Raw genomic sequence first — 25651 nt, forward strand, 5'->3', positions numbered from 1 at the left:
TTCCAGAACCTTGGTCTCCTCATCTGTATAACGGGACTGTGCCTGTAAGCTCTTCACAGGGCAGAACGCTGAGCATTCAAAAGTCCAACCCAAAGACGGGGCTCACGAGGCTGCAAGGGAGATGGGCACTTGGGGAGGAAAGCGAAGACTGAGGACTCAGCCCCCCAGGGCCTGTGGAGACTGAAAACGAAAAAAAGTTCAGCAAAGACTCAGCACGGCCCACAGACGGTCCCCTCAGCGCTCCTTTCAGGGCTACTGCAGCTGCTTGCAGGTGGAGCCCCGGTAAGAAGGACCCGCACAGCCCTGAGAAACAGAAACCTATCCCTCGTGAATACCCAGGCCAGCACACAGGTCCCGTCCACACAGGCACATGTTCCTTTGGTTTTATTTTCACCAACACACGATGGCTCTGCCACACCTGGGAAATCCTGGGCTCTGCGTGTTCCACCTGCCCTCTCTTTCCTACCTGGACAGGGCCACAAAGAAGTGTCCAAACCACGTGCAGGCACGAGACGCGCTGGACAGAGCAGTTCCAGCTCATAGCTTATAATGATGCCATTTCTCCAGTTGCAAAAGAGCTTTACAGAGACCACGCCAGGACTCCCCCCCCACCCAGGATGCTGGAGCACGTGATTCGTGTTTTGTGAGCTCCACAAAACCTCAGCTCCCTTTTCCAGAGCACTTGGCACGGGCAGGAAATTCCACGTTTGGGACAGGGCCTTTTTGGAAGCGACTCTCAGGCAGTGACATCCAGGTCTCTGCATGGAGTAGGTTACCAGCCGCGTGTGGGGGGAAAACAATTTAAAGGACATCTCTTTCTCTCCTCCCTCCACCCACCCAGGGCTCAGATCTCATTATGGTGCCGCCCAGATACACTGAAGTGTGTGTGATATTTGGTTTCAAAAACATTCAGTCTCTTTGGTAAACTCAGAGAAAGTGGCAGGGAGCTGCCGAAGTGCGTTCTTCCTACATCTTCCGCACTAATGCTTCATCCTCTCTAATAGCCGCTGATAGACAGGAGCTGGAAGAGAGAAGTTTCAAGGTGAGACGTGCGAACTGCCCCTGTCTGTCAAGACACCGTCAGAGTCACAAGCGCATGGCCAGCGGCCCCTTCCGCCACTCTCTCACGCACATCCCGGGTGCTTTTTGGTTGGTGAGCCTTGCTGTCTTACTCAACAATGTTCTGAACTGGGATTTTCTCCGTCTTCCAGCTGGGTTCCCAAAGCCAAAAACTCGCAGCAAGCCTAAAATGTTGGTACTCTTATTATCTCCATCTTATGGAGAAGGGAAGTGGGTGTTCTGCATCTGACCCCAAAGGCCAGGCTGGTTTTATTGCACCATGACGTTCTTATCTATATACAGCAGATGGCACGTTTGGGCCTGCTTGGGGGAAAGGCCCAAACTAGTTGGCGTACAAGGACTTCAAATCCAGGCCAGACTTACCTAGTTTCACAGAGGTCCGGGCGGCCTGAAAAAACAAACAAACAAAAAAACACACAAAGTGTCAAGTTTTCCAGTGAAAGCTGTCCCTGCATGAGTTCACAGCAATGGTTTTGCCCCCTGCCACACTACTCACAAAAAATGCCAGGGGTGAGGGAGAGGAATGGGAATGTGTAGCTGCTGGGCCCCAGGGAGCCCCTCAGTCAGTCTCAGCAGCCCCAAGTGAAGTGTAAGCCCCAACCAACTAGAGTCTGAGGTGGATATTCCTGGGAGACCACAAAACCTGACTTCCACAGAGACCAAAGCCTAGAGCCTGGACAGTTGGGACGGCACAGGGGGTGGCCCTGAGGAGTAGGAGCTCAGAGCCAAGAACCCTTCTCAAGGGGCACTGAGGAGACCTCTCTGTCCAAAAGCAGAGGACATATTCCAGCTCTGGGTCTCTGGGGTAAGAACCACCTCCAGCCGCACCCTCTTGTCTTCCGTAAGGTACCCATATTCCCAAGGGGCTCCACCTCACTCGAAGCAGCAAAGGAGCCTGAGTGGGGCTTCTAGGAGGCCCTGGGCAAGCTGGGGAGCAGGAACAGAAGCCCAGGAAGAATCACAGAGGCTCTGCGAGGAAAGGGAAGCTGGAGCAAGGAAGGGAGGTTCCACACACACACTTGCCCTGTATCCAGAATCCTCACCACTACCCTGAAGAGCCCCAGCATCACCCAAGACGGGCCACATCATGGAAACCAGAGGGTGACTTAGAGGCCACACTGTAAGGCTGATTCGGGATGGGTTGCCCTGGTTGGATAGATGGATTCTAGAGCTTTATCTGTTTTCACCAGCATTCTATGGGCTTCCCCATAGAATGAGGCTCAGAGGCCTTGGTTTATAGGCCTGGGTTTTGGCCCACAAAGGTACAGGGGCTGCCTGGGTTCTTTTCTCTGAACTCCACACAGGCCAGTGCTAAGGATTCCTAAATGGGAGTGAGGAGAAGTATCACGGGAGCCCTGGGAGGGCAGCCAAGGAAGACAGGGACCCAGAGGGCCCTCCCCGACCAGGGGCCCAAGCAGAGGCACCAAGGGTGCTGAGGCCACAGGCAAACCTAGCCGCATCTTACCCTGGAATATGCAGATGCCTGTTTGAAGATTTCAAGTGCAGAGTCTGCAAGTTCATCCCCTCGTTCCTGAGGTCTGATGGCTGGCGATGAAAGAAAAGGCAACTTTGGTGAGGGCAAAACTATTAGCACAGCGTTCATAGCGACCGTGACTGAGGGGCACTGTTGGGTTTCCTGCCTCACATTCGCCAATGAATTTTTCCTTTAAAATTTTTCATAACTGACAGTGGATGGAATCTGGCCCATGGGGAGAGAGCTCCAAGAAAGGTGAACGCACAGTGCAGACAGAGGCTGGACTCAAGTTCAACTTTGCTGGAGGTAAAGAGAGCTCCCATGAGGCGGGATGTAAGAAGCGTGCTTGGAACCACGTTCCCAGCATCCACGTGTGAGAAATCCGCGTCTGTGTCTGTGTCTGAGAGGGGCGAAGACAGCCAGGCAATTCAACAAAAAGAAATCTGGCTTGAGTTTCTGGGGTAGCGCGTTTGAAACCAACAGTTCCTAATTCACTTTTGGATCAGCCACAGCGATGCTGGCCATGGACCCTCTGTGGGCACGTTGCACACTAATCTTTGCTTCGAACAGTTTTCCTGTCGAGTACCAGCTGCTGTGTGGAGAAGAGTCAGCCGCAGACTGTGGGGCCATGGGATACTTTAGGGCCTTACCTGGAGGCTGCAGGACATTAGAGATGGCATAGACCACGCCATTTGTGGCCATGATGTCAGCTTCAGCAACAGGCTCCTTATTGACATTCACTACATTGTTTTTCTGGGAGAAAAAGAGACCACTGTTGAACATAGACCGTACGTATCTTACTCTCAGCAAGTGCTTACTGAGCAGTTCTGGATGCCAGAGCCTGTGCTAAGCGTGAGGGACACCTGGTGAATGGAACGGTCCCTGCCAGCCACACCTTCAGTATGGTGGACTCTTTCTGATCCCTTGTGTGCCTCAGCCCGGTGTAATTTTCAAAACACCCTTCCGTGCTAGTCACTTGGTCCTCACAGCGACATGTGGTAAAGACACAGATGTCAGCGTCTCACTTAGCAGAAGAGAAACAGAGATTCAAGAGATGCCAGGTGCCTCCTTTAAGCTAAGCGGGTGGGATGGCTGGGAACAGAAGCTGGGCCTCCAGTTCTGGTGCAGGGCTCCTTCCTTCCACTCGCCCTCAGTGCCTTACCTCTCCCATAGGAAGCGCACCCGGGTGTCTCTCTCTGTCCTTCCTGAACCTCAGGTGTCATCCCAAGGGGGAAGGAAGAATAGAAGCCTGTGATGGCATCCCAACACCCCAAAAGAGGAGCTGGGAGATTCTCAGGTGACCTGCAGAAGTCAACTAGTCACCACATTCCTACCCCTCGCCATGCTTCCTCATGGGGAAAGTGATATGCAAAGGGATGGCGGAAAGTCGGGAGAGAGGAGCAGGCAGCAGAGGCCGAGCCAGCCACACACTAGAAGAGCGGTCCCTCCATGGGGAAGCCCAGTGACCTTGCCAGGTGCAGCCAGGGAGGCCACGGGCAGCTTCACGGAGCAGGGCCAGCTATCTGTTCTCTCTCTTCAAGGTAAGAACCCCCTGAGGCAGCTTCAGAGTGGAATGTGTGTTATCAAAGTGCAGAGCAAGGAAAAGCTTGCAGACCAAGCATCTGAAGGAAAGGGCTCTTGGGATGGTCTGGCATGTGGTACAGCTCAGTGAGCCCCAGACTGGAAGGGATGGGGCGGGAAGGGGCCGGGGGGACTGATCCCTCAAGACGCATAAGTAATTGCCTATCGTCTCTTTAAAGGGAGGAAGATCTAATGGCCTCTCCCAGAGGCCAGTCGGATGCTTGATTCCTGAGCAAATCCGCAAGTTCTTATTTGTGTGCTGCCACAGTCTCGCCTCATTTCCCTGAAAACCCTTTTCTCTTTTCTTTCTTTGGACAGAATGCACTCAGAGATTCAAGGTGCATCTTCAAGACTGTGTGTGTGTCTAAGGCTGGCCCAGGGGCAAGAGAAGCCCTGGAACCCCAGTGACGGTGCCAGGCCGGCTGTTTGGTTCTGAAACACACTCACTGAGCTGACTTCCAGCTTGTCCCCCTGGAGAGACTTCAGCCGCACCAGGGATCCGATGCCTCCACTGACCAGGATCTCATCGCCAATGTGGTATTTCAGGATGTTGGCAAGCTCTTTAGCATTGCCTGTGGGTTCATGGGAAAGAAGGGAGAGCAGAGTTCATTCCAAGGCTGGTCACTGGCGTGGTCAAGGAGGGCCCAGAGGGGATGAGAGCGGTGATGCCCGAGATGGAGAACTCCCTGAACAGGTAACGAGCACTCCTTGAGCACCTGCCATGTGCTCACCCCTCGGACCACCCCCCCCCCCCCCACCTGCCTAAGGCTCAGGGGAAAAAGGCCCATGTCTGTGGCCCTGCATCTGCCTCGGCAGTCAGGGGGCTGATGGGCTAAGCGAGAGCTCTCTGTGATGCCGAGAAGGAGTTAATCCATACTCCTCTATGAGTATGACTCATTTTTCCATGAGCTAAATATTTGCTTGGAAAGCTAGGAACCTTTCCAGCCCCGGCATCTGGGACATTTCATCATCAGCATGGCTCCCGATGGTTATAACACAGTAGTGAAATATTTACACGTTCTGCCCTCAAATGCATATTCTGCGGCCGCTGTTTCCTGAAGGGAGAACTTAAAAGAGTCAACAGCTGCAGTCTGGTTGGGGGGGCTGTGGAGCCGATGAGGTCAGGGCTGAGGGGGGCATTCCCTCCACGGCGCCCCTCCCGTCACGTCTCAACATTCCTTCCAGCCCACATCAGCTCCTCCACCAACTGGGGAGAGCATCCGATTGCTCATAAAGGTGCACAGGCATTTTCCAAATTAAGTGTGGGAGGCAATGCCTGAAGCCGCCAGCTGCCCTCTCCTCTCCATCACGGCCGCCCCGACACTCACAGTCCCAGCCCAGTGGCTAGATTTCCCCAGGGCCTGTGGATGGCTATTTCCAGCATCTCAAAACTGAGAACGGGGGAAGTTTTAAAGCATCTTGGAGAGTTCACTTGGTTACTAACAAATCCACATCAGTGCCCGTGGGATGGAGACACCAGGTACCAAGTAATTTCCAAACACCCACAGCCTGGCTGCCATGGATTCCCATTCCATGAAAATACTGCCGGGAGCTGCTGCGCCTAGCCGGCCCCCGGGGGTGCGAGAGGCTTCTTTCTTCCGAGACATTTAACACCTGGATTGACCTCTTACACCTGGACAGCCTTCCGTCTCTGTCTCCCAGGAGGGCTGGGGGCTATTCCTGCCCGTGGACCTGGTGGAAGGTGTGTGTGTGGGCAGCCTTGGGCACACCAACATCCCACCCCGTCCCTGCTCCTGCACGACCGAACACACGAGGGAGGCCGAGCAGGCCCGAGGCCACTGGGGAATATTGCAGTCCTGCTGGACACAGAGAGGATGGAACAAGTTTATGTTCAGAAGGAACTTCTCCCCTCTTCTTGGGAACATACGTCAGCATCAAAGAGACAGGCGTTTACCAGGCAATAAAGAATCTTAAACAGAACACAAGTTCAGCTCGGGGCTGCCTGCAACCTGAATTTCCTATTCTCCTGCTCCAGAGCAGGAAGGAAGGTGTCTATGATGTGGGCCCCAAGGTCTGGCCAAGGTCCTTCCTCCTCCTCCTCCTCCCTCTCTCCCCCCCCCCCCCGCCAGGCTCACCTTTTTGTGAGGTGTGTGTGTCAAGGGCAAGCTCAACACTGCACCCCCACCCCACCCCCTCCTCATCGTAGCCATCACCGAGAGAGGACGCATGCCCAGTGCCCAGCAGCACATTTATTCCGCACAACACACAGCAAGGTGCTCTCATTTTTCTAATGGGAAAACTGAAGCTCAGAGAGGTTAAGCAACTTGCTAGAGGTCACTCAGCTGGTGAATGTCCGAGCCAGGATGGGAAGCAGCTTTGAGTTAATCCCAGAGCCCAAGCTCTGAACTGTGAGGATTACCTCTGAAACATCCTCAACTAAATTTCTCAGGGCCAGGAATAGCTTGTTGGTAAAGCTTTTATCCCAAGGGACGTTTCGTGAAGGTACATGGCTTCATTATCGCTGTCCTCAGTGGCAGACATGTCTCAGTGACCAGGCTGGCTGTTACCCACTCAATGCCTTTCTACTCTTCTCTGCCTTGTATGGTTCCCAGGGAGGCTGATGGCTGTGAAGCACATTGTCCAGGCTCCTTTGCCCCGTGTCCCCCCAACTCACAGCTGATAGGAGGCCCACGGCAACGGGCATGTGGGAAGAGAACGAGGCTAAGGTAGTCCTGGCCCCCTTGCCCTGGTTCTGCCAGCAGCTGCGTGTGGCTCTGGCTGCTGTCCTGTGTCCCTCCTCTGAAGCTCTGGTTCTCCCTGTCCCCTCCTCCACCTTCCTCCCCAACCCCAGGCCTGGGTGTCATCACCCTTTGCTGGTCCCTTCCTCCTGCCCATAGTTTTACAAACAGTCTCCTCATTAAGTTCCTTCCAGTGAAACCCTCTGTAACGTGCCACCTGTTTCCTGCGGGTCCCCTGACCGATACGTTCACTTTAGAAACCATGGAAAATGTACTTCAGTTGGTCTTTACCCAGGAGTTTGTTGAGCTGTCCCGGTGGCATGGCCTGGAAGGCTTCATTTGTAGGAGCAAAGACCGTGTAGACGCCTTCCCTGTTGAGCATCTCTGTCAGCCCTGCAGACTGGATGGCGGCCACCAGCATGCTGTGGAGACAGCAGAGAAAATGTCACCTGCCTGTGGTGGGGAGAGGGGCGGTCACTTTCCCAGATGCCTCCCCACTGTGGGTAGGTGGGGCCCAGCACTGGAATTCACACCCCTGGCTGGTTTTCACTCCCGGCTCGTACACAAAGAGGGAAGATTCCAGTCTGCATCTTCTCTCCATAAATGCTAAGCTCAGTCAAATGGCCGGAAGTCAGAGGCCAGAGAGGGAAGGAGGAAGGGAGAGGCCGGCAGCATGGCCAACCCACAGACTGGCCGAGCCACTGGGCCCTGGGGATACGATTCAGGGAGTGCCTGGCTGGTCTCCCAGACTCCAGTGTCAGAGCACCCTGTGGTAAGTGAGCAAGTCAGAAAAGGAGAGAGAGGAGCAAGAAAGCAAAGCAACACAGGGAGCCTGAGAAGGAGCAGCTGGGAGTCTCCAGGCGCCATGAGTGGATATCGTTCAGAGCGAGATTCATCCCACACTCAAAACCAGGTGCTCTCCACTTACTTGGGACTTTAAAAAGAGAATATGATGTCTTCCTCGGACTTCAATATAAAAATGTCACCCCCTCCCTGTTCCCAAGGATGTGAGGATCACATTCCCAGAAATAACCCTTTTTATCAACATAAGCTTCCAGTCTGACCTTCACCCTTCCCAGATCCCCAGCCTGGAAGGTGACCAGTGCACCGTCAGCATTAACTGAATCCCTGAGGAAGTGGGGAGCTTGACAGATAGCTGAGACCCAACGTCCTGCCCCAGCATGACCACTTGGGAGAAGCTGGTTACCTGAAGCGATTGTCCCCCTTTAGGACATCCATGACGGTCCCCATTGGGGGGGTTAGCATTCGGTCCATGGTGAAGAGTGTCCCATACCTGCCCCTCTTGTCATGGGCGGCAATGCAGCTGTTCTCGATGCACAGGCTCTATGCAAAAGAGGAGCAGAGAAAGGGCACGTTATCCTCCCACATGGGGGCCTCATAATTTGGTCAGGACATGTGCCTGCCAATGGCTTCATCCGCAAAGATCAATGAATATACACTGGTGTGGGTCATTAAGACTAGGATAAAATGTTGTGTTTTCTCCAGAAGAGAAAAAATAAAAACTGTGTTGAGGAAAAATGGCTATCAGGCCCCAATAAAGATATAGAGAGGTCCCCTAATGAGAATATCCCATCACACGTGGTGTCCATCAACAGTGGTCAAATCAATAGATCGAGTCTATTGACTCATCTATGTAACAGACGACAACCATCTTTAGTCAATGGTACTGGATGGTTCCAAGGAAGGACTGCATTGTGATGTGCTTCCTGTTTGATATTTTGTTGGGTTTGAAGACAGAAAAGAGACTGGAGAAGACAGAAAAGAGCCTTTTGGACCAGGAAGGGCTGTGCTCATTCAGTTAAGGGGGCTTCTGTTCACATAAGCCAAGGATTTAAAACCTCCATTCCTCCTCCCCTGTTCATCACTCTGAGCTTGAGGCTGATGTCTGCCTACCCAGACAGCTGAGACCGCTGTGTGGTTTATTCCCAAAGGCTGCCAGCAAAGGAGATTCTAATCCTTCTACAGTTTCCCATTTTGATCCTTTCAAATAAGATACTTTCCAGAAATTCCTTCCTTCCTTATTAGAAATCAGTATATATATATATACACATACATACTCAGGCAAGCTTCTGTTTATTGAGATTTTATATATATATATATATATATATATATATATATAATAGGTATGTATATATATACACACATACATATACAATATATACGTATATACACACATACATGGACATAGACATAGACATATATGTTCTTTTACCATTAATACAGCTTCCATTTCTTAGACCTGAGACAAAGAAAGAGGACAATTGGGGAACCAGAACTTACATTGCGATAAACAAAAACTCTCAGTTTTTTGCCACCTAGAGTGTTGAGGGTCTGTCCATGGTACAGATACTTGGAGGCCAGCTGCTCTTTAATCAAGTGATTGAGAAGCAAATTCTTTGTGCGCGCATCAATGTTAGGGGTTCCATCTGTAAGGGAAGGTGTGCGTAGGTCCAGAGGCATGCTCCAGAAAGGAAGAGAATGAGAGACGAATGTAGTTGAGAAGGCCAACCCTCCTTAAGTTTGGAAACGGGAGATTGAGAAATGCAGTAAGGCTGCCAAATTCCTTAACATCTGCCATCTTCTGCAAATTAACCAAACAAAAAGCTCTAGATAATCGAGGGTGTTTGGAGATTTGCCCGTGGAGGGAGGGGAAGGCATGGACACCATTTGGCCCCCTCCTCCGCCTTCCCCATGACCACAGCTCAGCTGTATCCTCACTCTGACCTTCTGATGATCACATGGGCGATTGATTCTGTACATAAAAAGGCATGAGAGTGCTCTGCTCTCCGGCCAGATGTGAACTTTTGAATTCTAGGGACCAGATCCCCAAAATGCATTCTCTGCTCTGCCAAATGATGTGCCAGAGCCTCCGAGGTTTCTGTTGAGCTGAGTGGGAGTGCTAACATTCTGCAGGGTGCTGGCAATCAGGGAGGAGGCTGCAAGAGGTGACAGTGGTGGGGGGGGGCAGCTACCCCAGAGACAAACTCCTGGGGCTGCTGTTGCCATGTTACCTTTGAACACGGAATTCAGGGGGGCCAGGAGGGTCACCCGCTCGTTTCCGGAGAGATGAGTGCCGAGGCCAGCTTGTCTGAAAAGGTCAACAGCTGTGGAAACGTCCGACTCTGTAGCCAACTCAAACAGCGTCTTGGCTGCAAGGAAGGAGAACGTAGGTTCAAAAGTTAGAAGTGCTGTTTTCATTTATCATCTGTCCACCCCAGAGCGTGACACACACCAGCAGGAATGTCACCCCACGAGTCAACAGCCCTCTCGGCACTGCTGGGGCGCAGCGGGCTCGTGTCATCAGGGCACTGGTCGCCCAGGTCTCACTGGGCAGGGGAGTGAGGGGAGGTGCAGGCGAGCAGGGGCTGGCCTCTGTCCCCACCCTTGGTCAGGGCACCGGCTAATGCCTGCAGCAGGGCAGCACCATCCGTGTCATGGCTTCTGAGTAGTAGATAATGCCAGCAACCACACCCGTACAAAGTCTTCTTCTGGTTTGGTTTCTTTCCTGTGAAATTGCTTCACTCCTGAGCAACCGACCTCCCTCGAAGTCCAGAATGGGGCTAGCTAGCATGCTGAATGAAACCCAAGCCAAAGTCCATTCAGTCATTTCTCCCAGGGTCAGCAACTCTGGGATGCTTGGGCATCACTGAGAAGGCACATGCTCTGAGGTCAGCAAATGGCCCTCTGTGCAGGCAGATCTTCTGAAAGGCTTCTTCTGTGATCGAGCGGCTCCCTCCCCAGCTCCCTCCAACCTCCCTTGAGCTTCCTCCACTGCCTCCAAGGAAACGCCTGGACTCCTAGGCCGGCAGCTCAAGATGCTTCAGTCCCGGCTGCAACCCAACAGGGGCCCAGGCCCTTTCTCCTGAGAGGCTGTGCGCTGCGTGCAGGCAAGGAAATGGCCCCCCAGATCCCTACATTCCCCAAGTGTCTCCACCCTGGATGCCAGAAGGGACAGGAGGCCTGGAAGGGCCATAGCCTAGGAGGCCTGGCTCACCTGAGTCTGGGATGAGCAGCTCATCGATGTAGTGGATCACACCATTGGTGGCCAGGATGTCTTTGTTGGAGATGATGGCCTTCCCGTTGATGGTGAGCATGTCACCACTGCAGCCCACCTCCAGCGTAGTGCCCTCCAGGGTCTCCACGGACATCCCTGCGACGATGGCTTCGGCACACATGGCTGACTTCAGGATGTGGTTGTTCAGCAGGTCTGGGGGTCGAACAGGACACAGGTCGAGTCGGTGCTGGCTCCAGGCTGATGTCAGAGGCCAGCACGCAGCCTCCATGGCTGTACCGATTCTATTCTCTCTGATGCTGCCCTTCAGATGAGGCTGGGGCACCACACAAGCCCGGGTCCTCCCCTCCTCCTGCTGCTGCCCCGAGTCGAGCCCAGCTCCGCGGGCAGACTGCCTGAGTCTGAATCCCAGCTCGGCCACTCACCAGCAGTTGGGGCCCCAGACAAGTCACTGAACCTCTGTGAGCCTCAGTTTCCTCCTCAGGGGAGATGAGCTTGGCATTCCTCTCCGGGGGGCAGTGTGAGCTCTGAACGTGAAGCACCCAGCAAGGTGCTGGGCAACAGTGAATGCCCAACACGTGTTAATGGCTGGCTCATTTGTACCTGAATCTAAGGGGAATTCTCTTACTAGTACCTGAACCTCAAAGTGAGTTTACCCTGGGACTTTTTATCGACAGACCTTTAGAAAATGTAAAATGTGGGACGCAAAGATGGAAACTATAGCAAATGAGAGTTCTGGGAGTATTTGCTCACTTTATCTGTTTTTGTTCATTTTACCCAAGGGTCTCCTAGTTGCCAGGACCTTGCTTAGGGGCTGGGGATAGTGACCAAAAAGACACGGTCTTTGCCACTGCATTCACCCCACCCATAAATCATAAATAGAATCCTTTATTTACTTGTCCAAGAGCCCTTCAGGGACAGGACATAAGTTGGGGGCCCTGAGGAAGCTGCAAGAGGCAGTGGGGGGGGGGCACATGACCCCAGCCACGCAAAACAAGTTCCCAGATGGCCACTCAGGGCCCTTTGTCTTATGTTCTCGCCACAGAGGCGCGTCTCAATCTGTGCCGAGTGTGAGAACCAAAACCGCACAGTCACGGACAGGAGGAAGCACTGAGGACCTGCAGAGTCACAAGGCTGCTGCAGGGGTGTTGGGGGCCTTGAAAGCCAGTGCTGACGCCCTTCGGCCGGCGGGAGAGAAAGGACAGCTGGGTCACTATGGGAAAGAGGCCTCGGGATTTAGCTTCTCAGGGAAGGAAACTGAAGGCAGGGTGGGGTAACCCACTAGGGCCACTGGGAGGGAGAGCAGGGCCAGGGCTGGAAGCCAGTCTTCCAACAAGGCACGCCAGCCCGGGCCTCTCGCTTGTCTGCCAACCCACTAGAAACAACAGAGCCTGTCCGGCTGCACTCCTGTCCCTCCGCCTTCAAGCCCGCCAGCCAGAGCCCTGTGCAGAGGGCTCTTGCTTAGAGCAAATGGGTTACTGAGCAGGAAAAGGCAGATGTGCAAAAGGGAAAAATTAGTGTCTTTTTCTTCTCATCAGGAATTCTGATATCTACAAAGATGCAAATGTGTTCTGCACAAAACAGGTGTTATGGGAAGCATAGCTCTGAATGGCAAGTTCAGTGTGCTGAGATGGACCCAAGTCTCAGCTCCTCCAGGAAGCTTTGGGACGCCTCGGGCTGCAGGTGCCCATGAGGGTGGGGGCATCTCTGTCACCACGGCCTGTCTTCAGAACCCATGGCCTGTCTTTAAGCCCAGCTAGGCTTAAACTTCCTTGAAGGCAAGTCTGTACCACGTTCCCTTGTGTGGCCCCAGTTCCTGCCACACTCCAGGCACAGAGGCACCACAACATCTGGACACAACAGATCCCCATCTATGCTCTCAGAAATGTGCCTTCGCCCGTCCCTGCGTGGCTGCAAGGAGAACATTTTACGTTTACAGGGTGTCTGAAATGCAGTAGGTATTGTAGGTTGTAGATTTCAAAGGTGCGTTTAAATAGATTCAAAAGAAATGATGTCACCCCTGGATTATAGCTGGGATGACTAAGTGGGGTTGGGGTCCACAGGGGACCTGGGACCAACTCCTCTCTGCAGGAGATTCGCGGTCAGCAGGAGCGGCTCAGCGCTCGTGGAGCTGAAGGGGGCAGTGGCAGGGGGCAGGGGGCAGAGAGGGCCGGGCATCCCCTCCCCTCCCTTCTCTCACGTGCATGGTCCTTCCAATAATCAATGCACCCCTAGCTAAGCAACCCACTGAGGAAGCACTGAGGGACTCTGCTATGAAGTTGACCGTAACTGAATTTAATTGTAATTTTCGATTATCCATGAGGCCCCTGGCCAGACATAGGAAGAATTCAAGGGTCAGCACAATGGGTTCATTTCCAGGATGCCAGAACCTGCCATCTCCTCCCCACACCTCCAAGCTGCTGCCCGCTTGGATGCCCTGCTCTGGCTTTGATCGTTCAGGCCTTTAGCTCTTTCTGAGTCTGGCCAGGGCCTGCTTTGGACCTCCAACTCTGCCTTGCTCCTCAGCCCAACTGTGTCATTAGACAAAGGTGGCTGGATTCTGTATTCACTCCTCCAACCATGGCTCTGCTCTGGCTTCTGCAGAGATGGAGCCAGCTGGGAGCAATGAGACAGGATGTCAGGTGGCATGTCTGTCCTGTGACAGGATGTCAGGCCACATGTCTGTCTTGGACAAGAGCAGGCCTTAGGCTCAGTCTTGCTGCTCCGATGAGGGGGCAGGAGGAGCAGAGGGGTGCTCACCTCTCAGGGCCTCTGGGTCACCCAGGATCCGGTTCAAGGTTTCAGCAGGGATCTTCTCGAAGGCCTCATTGGTTGGGGCCAACAGCGTGAACTGGCCATCACCTTCAAGCAGTGTGTTGAGCCCAGAGGCGGCCACGGCGGCCTGTGGGGAGGGGAGAGGATGGAGGTTTCCCTAAAGGTTCTGGGATGCTCCGCAGGCAAGAGGCACACACGGTGTCGCCAGTCTTGCCTCCAAGGGCCTCAGGCTTGTGTAGAAGCCCAAGACGAGATGGAGAGCCGAACCAAAGCTTACCTCTCTGAGCTTTGATGAGCTCCTACCCCTCTGGCCAGCTCTCAGTGACTTCACATGGCTTTGTCCTTCCCACCCCCACGCTTTGGCCCCACTATTCCCTCTGCCCTTCCTTCTTTCTTTGCTTCTCTGACCCCTATTCCTTCTTTGGGACTTGACTGAAATGTCATTTCTCTAGGTAGCCAACCCCCGATCGCCCCATGCCCACCCCCACTCTGCAACTGAGAAGGGGTCTGTCGCCATACTCTTAGGGCTTGCTGTCCTCACGTTGTGTAAAGAACTACTGGCTATACTACCTGGGTGAGCTCCAGGAGTGGGAGGGTCCCATCACCCGCGTCTACAGAGCAGCCAGAATATCTTGCAAAAGCATCAAGCGCCTCCCTGTGCTCTCGGGATGAGGACACACTCCTATGCCCGGTCTGCGGCCCCACAGGACTGGCCCCTGGTGGCCCAGCTGCTCCCGCCTCACGCTCTGTCGGCATAGTTGTCTTCATTCTGGCCCTGCTGGCCTCCTCCTTGCTCGACCTGTTCCCCTCTGCTGACCGTGATCTTGCCCCTGTGCTTTGTTTAACTGGCCGTTCTCATCCTCTAGTCCTCAGATCAAAAGTCACCTCTTCCAGAGAGACCTTCCCTGACCATCCAGTGTCAACTGGCCTCCTCTGCTCCCTACTCACTGACTTTACAATGCCCAGCACAGTCCATGGCTACCTCGTGTGCATCTTGTCTGTCTCCCCAGGAAAAAATAAGAAGTGCCACAGAGGACACAAATTGGTCCATCTTGTTCACCTGTATACCCCTGGCACACGGAACAATATCTGGGAAGTAGCAGGTGTTACTAAGTACGGGTTAGTGGGAGGAAGGATGGGCGTTAGGGGGATCCAAAGAGGAAGAAGGAAAGAAGGAATATTTGCCAAACCTAAACAGTAAGAGGAGGTTACTCAGCGGGGTCAACCACGGTTAATCAAAAGACGTGCCCCCAACTTTGTGGGGACATCATTCCCTTGCAGACCCCTGCCCTTGGAGTGACCCGGAAGGAAAGCAGGGGGAAAGTTTGGAGAGCAGAGTCCCCTGCAGAGCCACTTCCTGAGGCTACCTCAGAGGCAGCCCAGCCCCAGGGTGTTTGTCTCTCTGTGTTGGAGATCTCCAGGGGAGGAACTACCCCACCCCCCTTGGTGTCCTTTGTGGTCAGGAAGTTCTCCTTGAATCAGGGCAAAACCCCTGACGGGGCAGCCTGTGTTCACTTCCTCTCAGCAGCCACTGCCAAGAGCAATGCCTGCCTGCCACTCCAGTTGTAAGACAAATGCCTGCTGGGAAGGGCAGATGGAACAGTACTCGGTGGCCAGGTCAGAAGCCAGGCCAGAAGTCAAACCCAGCCTCCCATGTCCACATTGGTGGCCTCACTGCCGGTCTGGGTTCAAAGGAGACACGGGTATGGCTGCAGCAGGGCCCCATGGTAGGAACATGTGTTCCAGAAGATCAGGCAGCCTGACATTATTCTAGTCCCACGTATGGGAGCCACTGCCTGGGAGGAAGGGCCCTCTCCCCTCTGGAACCCGTAGTGCGTGCCCAGGCAGCCTCGGGCTCAAGCGACCCGCCCCGCTGCAGCTGGAGACCATGGAACTTTCCAGGGGAGCCATGAAAGGAAAGCTTGACAAAGGAGAAGACGGGCAGAGACATTTTTTTCCAGCAGAGGATTATGATGTTTCATTGTGGTCAAGCCGAGCATCTGGTAAGTGGACCCGTCCTGTTCGTGGGCACTTAGAGGAGCTTGTTCCATGTCCCCTAAATGCTCATGAACATGGAGACATCCTCTGCTTCTCCCACACAAGAAGGCCCTTTGGGGAGGTGGTGTGTCCCCAGGTCGGCTCCCCTCCCAGGGCAGTCCCTCACCCGAAGGGTCTCGAAGGTGTCCTCGATCTCGATGATCTGCTGAATGTTGTTGGTGACTGTGGAGATGACCTTATCGATGAGGTGCACCACACCATTGGTTGCGTGGTGGTCGGCTTTCAGCAGCCGAGCACAGTTGACGGTCACGATCTGCCCAGAGAAGAAATGAGGAGGAGTGGTTGACACATCGGAGGCACAGGCCTGAAGCCCCAGGAAGGGAAAACGCGGTGCAGAAGGCGGGTTCCACACCTGTGGACCCAGAGGGCCTGAGGAGACGCAGGCGCGGGAGGCAGGAATTACCTCCGGCCAATCTCACCTGCAGGACAAAACCCCAGAAACCAGCCCCACATGCGGAGCAGGGGCAGTCTTGGTGTGGACACAGGGAAGTGTAGCTAGGGACTCCCTACCCCATTGGGATAGTGGTGGATCTGGATGTCCGAATTCTGGTACATGGAGGTGAGGGCCATGCCGTGTTTCAGCTCATCCGTCAGGACTCGTCTGTTCACCATGTGGTAGCGAAGGGCATTGAGGAGCTCGATGTTGACGTTGCTCACCAGGGAGTCCAGCACTTCCTAGAAGGAAGGCCGGAGTTGCACTTAGCTGCAGACCACATGTTCAAGGGGGGAGGTTCTCGTTACCCTGGGAAAGGCGCTTCTGAAACCCCAATGGCCCCACGCCTCCATTCTGCCAAGGACCTCTCCTCCGTGAGCACCAAAGTCAGTCTGCTGAGCTCAGTTGGACAGATGGGGCACTGGAGGCAACCTGGTGAGGTGTATTTTAACTCGGGTTCCCTGGCTTTCTCTGAGGGCTCAAGGAAGACGTTTCCTGAAACAGTGGGAAAGCACTAAAGAGCCTCATCCTTCATGCCCACAAGCACCCCCCTCTGGGAAGTAAGGCAGGCATCTCACAGCTGGCAAGGAAGCCCAGGCCTCGTTGCTGGGGGCGAAGATGGTGAAGCTGCCTGGCCCTTCCATCTCGGGCCTCAGCTTCTCTGTGCGGTCTGTGTACAGCTGGGTGGTGGTCGAGCCGACGACTCCCAGGGTCTCGTAAAGGTTTGAGAGAGGTAGGGCTGTGGGGGCAGAGGACAGAGGAGGCACAGGCTGTGGGGCCCACCCCAGGCAGACGGCCCCCTCCCTGGGCTGCAGAGAGCGTGGGTACAGCTGCAGGACAAGTGTGCGGGAAAGCCCAGACACGTCCACTGTGTCTCAATGTGCCTCAAGCTCGTCACGTGTGTCACACGCTTCTTAAGGCGCCTCCATAGGTCAAATGCCTCCCTACTTGGCCCCAACTAATTGGTAATTTTTCATCTTTTAGCCATACGCAAGATGAAGCTTCTGTTCCCAGACATTTAGAGAGTACCGGCAGGAATGGACATCGGAAATAGATATCCTTATTTACACACCAGGCCTTCTGATTCATCTAGTTGTCCCAACCGGGTTCCTAATGGCCTCTACTAGAATGAAAGAGCATTACAGACCTTCCAGGTTCTTTGTATACTTACAAGCAATAAAATGTTATGTCCCACAAGGGGCCTTCCCCTCCCACAGTGAGCTCACCGTCCATTTCAACGGGCGCGAGGGAAGGCTCAGAGGCTGAGCTCCTCTCTGAGGCCATTCTCCTTTCTCCACTGCCTATTTCCCACTTGCCTTCTGCCTGAGTCTCCCACCATGCCAACCATGACCTCGAGACCTTGGTACCAACCAAAGTGCCCCTTCCTTTTAAGTCCGTCTCACATGCTCAACGAATCAACAGCAAGTATTTCATAGTTAAAACTCCCACTCTGCACAGCCCCTGGGGATATGCCTGATAGCTGATAAAATTCACAGGGGCCACACAGTCTTTGGCCATTGGTGGTTCCCTATGCCATTTCCGGGTGATCCTGCCTGGTCTACTGCTCTTCTCGTTGGACTGTGATGAGCCAAGTTCTGACAGAGGGAGGAGGGGTGGCTTCGTGCTCCAGCCTGGCTCTCTGGCAGAGCTGATCAGAAATCACTCCTAGCCAGAGACAACAAGGCCAGCAGCCCATGGCTGGGAGGCCAGCACAGGCAGGCTGGAATTGGAGTCTGTTCCACTAGCCCCGTGAGGAGGTAAGCTTGCATAGGAAGGAGCAGGGCGGGAAGCTCCGTGTTCCCAGCTTCCATGCACTGGCCCTCGCACGGAGCCCAGAACCAGAGAGCACGTGGGGAGCATGTCCATGCAGCCTTGTGTGTCAGACCCGCGCCACCACCCCCTCCGCCGTGGACACTGCTGTCTCTCACATGGGTGTTCCTCCCTCCCCATCTCCCTCCATCTGTACCAACGGGCCAGGCCTGGCTTACTCACCTGCAGGACAGCCCTTCTCTCCTGGCACCTTCTCGTACCCAGGGCAGCACTCATAGCTGATGACTCTGCAATGAGACACACGCATGAGGGGAAGGCGGGGCTCCCCTTCTCCTGGCTGTCATCAGTCCTCACTCCAGGAAGGGCGTCCACAGGCAGAGGAAGGGAAACGATGGTACAACACTGTACCGTCTTGGAGGAGATCATTCATTCTCAGTCCTATTTGTGCCTTTTGGAGCAAAGACCTTGTCACTCTTCCTCAGCTTTGTAGAATGTTCCTAATGGTCGCCATCCCTCCAGCAATGGTGGCCTGTTCAATAGCAGGATTAGAAAAGAGCCCCACCAAGAACTTATCTCCAGCATAACTCATGGCGAACCCCATGGTTAGCGTTCTTGGGCCAGCAGGGAGGAGGAAGGGGAGCCCCGGACCTGTCCTGGCTGAGTCTGCCACTAACCAACTGGGACCTCCCTTGCCAGTCCTATCTCCTGACTCCGTTTCCTTATCTGTAAAACGTACGTGTGTATCTTCCAACAGTCATGGGATTCAGTCTCTCACAGTCATTTGCTCTCCAATTCGAGGACCCGGAAGGACAGTGTATAGATGATCATCAAGTTTTTCTGTCTTTACAATCAAACTCTAACACTTTTAAAGTTAAAGTAAAAACAAAGCTCTTTTTTCTCATTTCTTTAAAATAAGAACAAAATTTTAATCAATAAAAACATTTATATGGTTTCAAATTGAAAATATACAAAGGATTACATAGCAAAGTGTCCCCCACTCACCCCCATCCCTCAACCAATTCATCCTATCGTCCTTCCAGGACCACATCATTCATATCACCAGTTTTCAAGGTTCTTTGGTACCTGGATGAAAACAAGACTGGCAGTATACAATTTGTGGGTTGTGTGTGTGTGTGTGTGTGTGTGTGTGTGTGTGTGTGCTGTTGTTGTTGTTGTTGTTATTGTTGTTTGAAGATAGAGAGAGAAAGAGAGAGAGCAAGCAGGGGAGGGTCAAAGACAGAAAGAGAGAGAAAGAATTCCAAGCAGGGTCCATGCTCAGCAGGTGTCACGACCCTGGGATCATGACCTGAGCCAAAATCAAGAGTCAGATGCTCAATCGGCTGAGCCATCCAGGCGTCCCTGGAAGTATACAGTTTTAAACTTTGAAATCATTTGGCAGAAAAACTTCTCTTCTCCCAATTCTGGCCAGTATATTATGGGACAGTTGTTGTCTTCTGGAGGTCTGAAACACACAGCTTCAGCTAACCGCATATTCTGGGGAACCAAAAAGACTGAGAATTCCAAGAAATATCATAAGGAAGTAAGTGTTCTAAAAGCTTACACCTAGGAAAGACTTGCTTCTGATCAAATCCCCAAGTTTTCTCGAAGACCACTCCTGCACTGGCAGTGAACACAGTCCTCTCTGGCAGCCTTGTAACCAGATGTGAGCAGCTATGCCCTGCCTCTTCCTTTCTTGTCCCTTCGGGACAGGAGACAATTCAGACTTGAATTCGGGTTTTGACACATAGGTGCTCACCACGGGGCTCTCATAGGATGTTTAATAACCTCGTTCAAAGACAGGCGGGCAGACGGGGGAGAAATGTGGGCTTGGGAGTTGGGGAGGCTGCTCTCTATGAGCCCAGGACATTCTGCTCTTATTAATTCAACTGGAGTCAGCTCAGGGAAGCCCTAGTGAGTCATGAGAAGACGAAGCCAGGTTCATCTGTCATCCAGGGGGTGTTTCAGAGACAGACCGACTAGGATTCTCAGGCAGCCGGGGAGCTACAGGAATCGCTTTGCCAGAAATGAGTCAGTCCACTGGGAAATGGCTAAGGAGTGTCGAGCCACGCATATTCCTCTTTGCCCGGCTCCCTCCATCCTCCTGCCCACCCCATCCTCCTCCTCTCCAGCCTTCCCCTCATCCTGCTCCCTTCTAACCTCTTATCCCTAAACCCATAAGAGTTCTGCTTGTAAGGGCTAAATAGTCTCAGGACTCATGTCGACCAACCTACAATTTTATTTTCGGAAACTGAAGTCATCTTCTGCAACGAAAGTAAGATTTGACTGATGTGCAAAGGTATGCCACTGATTCTAAGGGCAGTGTGGTGTCATGGAAACAGTACTAGAGCTAGGAGACCTGGCTTGTGACCTCGAAAGTCCACTTCTCTCTCGGGGTCTCAGTTGCCTCATCTACAAAATGGGGTGAGGTTAAACTAGATGATATCCAAGGTTCATTCCAATCTCACACTCATGGTCCTAGTCCCTGGGAGTATTGTAGGGGGCAGAGAAGTTGTCTTTTGAAGGAGAGTGTCCGCTGGCTTCTCCCAGATACGTCTGGGAAGAGCTCCAAGCCTTGAGCCCATAGGTCCACAGGACACCCATACGCGGGATCCCAGGGCTCCTCTGATAAACGCCAGGGCTCTGTGGCTGGGGTTGGAGAGGTGGGATTACGGTCAGGTCCGCCAAAGCTTAGCTTCTTTCCAAAAGTGCTTGGGTGGCACTCCGTGAAATCAGAGCAGTACAGTTGGAGGATGGGTCTTCTCCTCAAAGCTCTTCTCATCCCGGGGCACCCTGTGCACCCTGTGCACATGGGTGCTGCACACTCTACACCCGGGAGCCCCCAGCTGTGCTGGCCAATGGATTCTCTCAGGGTATCCAGATGGAACCTTTTGAGTTCCATCTCAAAAAAACGAGAGAGCTCCACAGCTCAGGTGCCTCACCAGGATTTCACGGAGGACAGAGAAAAGCAACTCAAGTGTGCACTCACTAGTTTATGTGGCCCCATATACACGGGCATGTGTGGGGGGAGTGGGTTCCATCGGGGAGAAACGGGGTTAAGCGTCTGGGAGGAGAGACCTACTTAAGCAGGAAAGTGTCAGCATGGAGAAGGATACTTAGGATGGAACCAGAGAGCTGCAAGGGTGTTCAGGGGGCAAAAGGGTTTCTTAAGATCACAGCTGGCTAGGGGGCGCCTGGGTGGCTCGGTAGGTTACGCTTCTGACTCTCGGTTTCCACTTCAGGTCATGATCTCACGGTTTGTGGGTTCAAGTCGTACCTTGGGCTCCGTGCTGAGAGCCTGGAGCCTTCTTGGGATCCTCTCCTTCCATCTCTCTCTGCCCCTCCCCCACTAGCACGTATGCTCTCTCTCTCTCAAAAATAAATAAATGTTAAAAACAAAAAAAAGATCACAGAGACCTAGAACTCCCCTGGGATTTTATGGAGTCTAATCCCTTCTCCATTGCTTTTGGCAACATACAGATTGGGGGAAAGCAGACCTATCTGACATGAAGGGGACCCAGGGGCTCTCTCTGATGTGGCGAGAGCCTACCCTCATCAGCACCCTTCCCACCGTGCCTTGCCACGTGGGCTCTCTGCGGCCGTGTCCCACATCGGCTGGACGTGGGTCACCCCCAGCAGAGCTCAGTCCGCCAGCCGAAGGCTTTTTCCTGATTAACTGAGTGTGGCTCTGCCAGGAAGCTCTCTCCTCATCCTCTCGCCCTGCTGGTCTCCCCCGACTCCCGCTGCCACAGTCTGGCATCCTTGGCACTCCCTAGGTGCACAGGCACGGGCCATGCCCCTCACCCCCAGCCTGACAGCCTCCTGGGCCGAGACGCTGCCTCAGCTGGCAACTTCTCTACTCCCAACACTACCCCACAATACCAGCTCTTCTCAGGACAGGTCCGTGTGGCCCCAGAGAAGCAGAGGGCAGCTGGAAGTTGCAGACTGAGAAGACAGCCCACCGAGCTCCTGGACGAGCAGTGTCTGTTGTCAGCCCAGCGTGTGTCCTCCTTGGGCTCTGGCCCCGGGGAGAACACATGTGGGAAGATGTGGCTGGGGACCCTCACAGGCTCGTGCAGCTGATGCCGTCTCTCTAAGATGAACACAGGAAAGACAGACACTGTGGGGGCCTCCATCTGCGTCTCCCTAGTTTCTTGGCCTCCCTGTGCAGGGAGGACCATCTACTGGTCTCTGAATCAAATCTCATCAGCGAAAGCTGTTCTCAGGAGAGGCTCCTGGCTTTTCCTTGACCTAACACATTCCAGTAAGTAAAGACCTGAGATCAGAAAAAGAATATCCTCTAGGACCGTGAGACACTAATATTCTCCTTCCAGCTTCTCTGGTCAGAAGAACAATTTGAGGAAGAAGGTGAGGAAAGGTGCCCAATTTAGAGGGGCATTTAAAGGAGGAAGGCAAAGGCAGCATCGGTCCAAGGTCTAAGAATAGAGACAGTTGGGAGGCTCTCTGCCATTCCCCTCCAGAGTTACTCATGATCAGATAGACAGAAGCATTGGTACTTCTCTCCCCAAAGTCATTTTCCAAGCAGTTAATATAATAAGTTAAAACAATCACTCTCTCCAAGTGCACTGCACACTTCTGGCCGGCTGTCACGGCTGTGAACATCTAGGGACTAAGCAGACTCTGGAAGTAGGCGGAGCAAGGAACGCAGCCCGAGACAGAAGGTAAACTGCTCAATGTGTCATGATTTCCAAGCAGAATCACAGAGCAAACACAGCCCGGTATGGTCTAGACATCAGTTGTCCCTCCCCCGCCACCCCCCCACAGACTGCCCATGTGGAGTGGTTCCTTTCCTGTCCTCCTGGCTTGGAAACTCAGCTGAGCTTTCTTGAGCCCCCAGGACAAAATCAAAATTGTGAGCTCCCCCATGAAAAGGGCTTGTTTAACCTACTGTCCACCATCAAAGGCCCCATCACCAACCAGCGTCCAGCTTGGTTCATGAGGAAGACAGCACCTTTAAATTTTTTTTAATGTTTATTTATTTTTGAGAAAGAGAGAGGCACACTGCAAGCAGGGGTACGGGCAAAAAGAGAGAAGATACAGAATCCAAAGCAAGCTCCAGGCTCTGAGCTGTCAGCACAGAGCCTGACGTGGGGCTCGATTTCACAAACCTTGAGATCAGAACCTGAGCCGAAATCAAGAGTCAGACTCTCAACCAACTAAGCCACCCAGGTGGCCACTGATCAAATCACATCGTGATAGACGAATCCCCCATCACACATCTTTAGCACTTAACAGACAGGGCCTGCATCAGCTACCCATTGTTGCAGTAACAAATAATTCCACACTTAGTGACTCAAAACAACACACATTTATTGTCTTACAATTCTGGATGTTAGAGCCAGAAAGCGGCCTTATGAGGCTAAAACCAAAGGCTGCATTCCTTTTAGACGCTCTAGGGGGGAATCTGTCTTTTCCAGCATCTGGAAAAGCTGCTTGCGCTTCTTGGCTTGTGGTCCCATCACCCGAACCTCACTTTTAATTGCACCATCTCCTTCTCTGACTCTGCCCTCCTGCCTCCCTCTTAAAAGGACCCTTACGATTATACTGAGCTCACCAGATAACCCAGGATAATCTTCCCCCCTCAAGATCCTTCACTTAATCATGTTGGCAAAGGCTCTCTTTTTCCTGGTCAGGTAACACTGTTACAGGTTCAGGGATTAGGATGTGGACGTCTTTAGGGGGGTGTTATTCACCTACCACAGGACATTACCCCAGATGGTACAAGGATTCATGTAAATTCTCACCCAAGCAAAATTCCCTGGCGGCTAACCTGCCTCCTTGGAATTTACAGAGTGGGAGAGGACCTTCAGGAAAACCTGTATGGCCAATGTGTCCGGTGAACCCCCTGTGTTTGCTCTACATCCGATCTCAGTTATTTTGAAGTGGTTTATCCCAGGTGGCTACACAAGGAACATCAAACAAGGAAAGAAGTGCCACTGTGGGCCCGGGGATAGCCTGGCGTCCCTGGACCATCCTCTTCTTTTTCCTCATGGGACCAAGGCTGTGGGATACAGGACGGGGAGGAACAGGAGGGCTCTTGTTCAGCTTCCCTGCAGATGTCCCTGGGTGCCCTGACAACGTGAGACCTACTGGAAACGGCTCTGCCCGCTGACGGAAAGGCTCGGCCATACCCCCACTGCCTTGGGTGCTGCAGCCTTAACACAGTGCTGAAGAAGTATTCATACTTCAGCCCCTGGGCAAAGCAACGCTGCTCCCAGAGAAAGGGGTGTGCCCCGCCAGCTCATCTTGGCTTCGCGGAACCGGCTGCTGAGCTCGTGAGATGTGTTACTCACAAAATAACTTCAAGACTCTTAGAATGGACAGCTACCACTCTTAACTGCCGGCTCCCCTGCCGGCCCTGTCTGTGCCACGTTTATGATGCCTGCGCTCCAACGATGACTGCTACGTCCCCGTGATGTCAACTCTGACCCGACTTGGCCGTTAAGCAGGCCTCCGTCTCCTGGGGCTCGCACAAAGGAGGCCTGTTGAGAGGCGGCGAGGTTTCCTGACCACCGTTTCCTGCAGCATTGCTCAAGCCGCTGCATATAAAGTTTTTACGGTGACTGATCAGACTGGGGCCTGAAATCACGGAATGGGATGCCGTCTCCCCCCAAACCCTCTTTGCTCGATTAGCTATTGTATCGTGCTGGTGCTCTTTAGGACCTGAAATAAAAGCTCATGTGAATTTCCAAGTAATAAAATTCACTCAAGTCGCTAAATAGGGGCCCACTGGTAACCACTTCCTGTAATAAAATCCATATGGCAGGCTAGACAAACAGCACCAAAGACTCAGGTTCTTCTCTTTTTGGAAATGCAGCAAAACCTCCGTCTGACAATGTCGTGTCCTTTGGAGGACAGTGTGTGGCCAGCCCCCTTCCTTCCTCCATGGAGTTGGAATCCAGGGCCTCCAAGCATCCAACAAGTGGCTTCAGGGTCCCGGGTCTCTGTGTGACTGGACACTGCAAAGTCTTCACCCCGAGGCCCTGGGTTTAGTGCCACTTGTCTGCTTTCAAGTTTAAACTCTTCCTCCAGACTTGGGCCCCTTGGTGACCTGGACTGCCTCCTTCCCCAAGACGCTTGGCTTCCTTTCACCCCAACACACACCTCTGCTCTGGCCTCTTCCCTAAAAATTCTCACTGCCCAAGTCGGCCCCATGCTGAGACGGTCCTCTCTGCTCCAACCACAACTATGTTCCCCATTTCCCACTCTCGTCTTCACCCAAACAAATGCACCAAGGGACCCATTTTGGCTGGAGGGACCCCTTGTCAGCTCCAGCCAACACAGCTCTCTGCCCCTCCCTTCGTGGCCACCTATGGCGCTGAATTCCTGGGGGTCAGATGGTAACTCTCTCTCTCGGGTCTCGGTCCATGTACACATGTGAACCGTAAGCCTGCTCCTTCTCAGTCTCTGAGAATGGGGACGCGTTCTACTGCCTCCCCTTTCCCTGCCTGAGGCCTCTGGACCTCTTCCAAGTCAGCTCCTCCGATGTTGCATGTGATGTTCCAGGAAGGGACCCTCTTGTCCCGGATCATGAAGTTTTATATCAACTCATGGTTTCCTATCCTCATTTCCTGTTTTTGAAGTCGCCCAAAGCAAAGGCCACATGGAAGAGTTGAATGTGCACGCAACCCCTTCTGCCTCTGCAGGACCGGGTCAACGGCTGGGGCTGGGCATGGGGCGCCGCATGACTCCACGCTACACCTCACTTTCCCCCCCACAGCCTAGCCGCC

At 53.3% G+C, this 25651-nt stretch overlaps 1 protein-coding gene and 1 long non-coding RNA gene across 2 annotated transcripts in view; one reads left to right on the forward strand and one right to left on the reverse strand.

Annotated features, from left to right (window-relative positions):
- Positions 1-369: 369 nt before the first annotated feature.
- Positions 370-25651, reverse strand: part of TGFBI (transforming growth factor beta induced) — a 32834-nt gene continuing 7552 nt past the window's right edge. The window contains exons 3-17 of the mRNA XM_019421935.2: positions 18126-18190; positions 16712-16872; positions 16211-16375; positions 15807-15953; positions 13628-13769; positions 10850-11062; positions 9867-10004; positions 9136-9281; positions 8042-8178; positions 7126-7256; positions 4583-4707; positions 3205-3307; positions 2546-2625; positions 1444-1468; positions 370-1021 (exon numbers count right to left, since the gene is read on the reverse strand). Coding sequence (XP_019277480.1) covers positions 981-1021; positions 1444-1468; positions 2546-2625; positions 3205-3307; positions 4583-4707; positions 7126-7256; positions 8042-8178; positions 9136-9281; positions 9867-10004; positions 10850-11062; positions 13628-13769; positions 15807-15953; positions 16211-16375; positions 16712-16872; positions 18126-18190 — 1819 coding nt within the window. The 3' untranslated portion in view covers positions 370-980. The remainder of the gene's footprint in view (positions 1022-1443; positions 1469-2545; positions 2626-3204; positions 3308-4582; positions 4708-7125; positions 7257-8041; positions 8179-9135; positions 9282-9866; positions 10005-10849; positions 11063-13627; positions 13770-15806; positions 15954-16210; positions 16376-16711; positions 16873-18125; positions 18191-25651) is intronic.
- LOC109250824 (uncharacterized) lies at positions 15161-17345 on the forward strand. The gene is made up of 2 exons (XR_002073203.2): positions 15161-15645; positions 17118-17345. It is a non-coding gene; the product is annotated as an uncharacterized LOC109250824 (long non-coding RNA).

The sequence above is a fragment of the Panthera pardus genome, unplaced genomic scaffold (genome assembly GCF_024362965.1).
Source record: "Panthera pardus isolate Hobbes unplaced genomic scaffold, ASM2436296v1 HiC_scaffold_2, whole genome shotgun sequence".
NCBI lineage: Eukaryota > Metazoa > Chordata > Mammalia > Carnivora > Felidae > Panthera > Panthera pardus.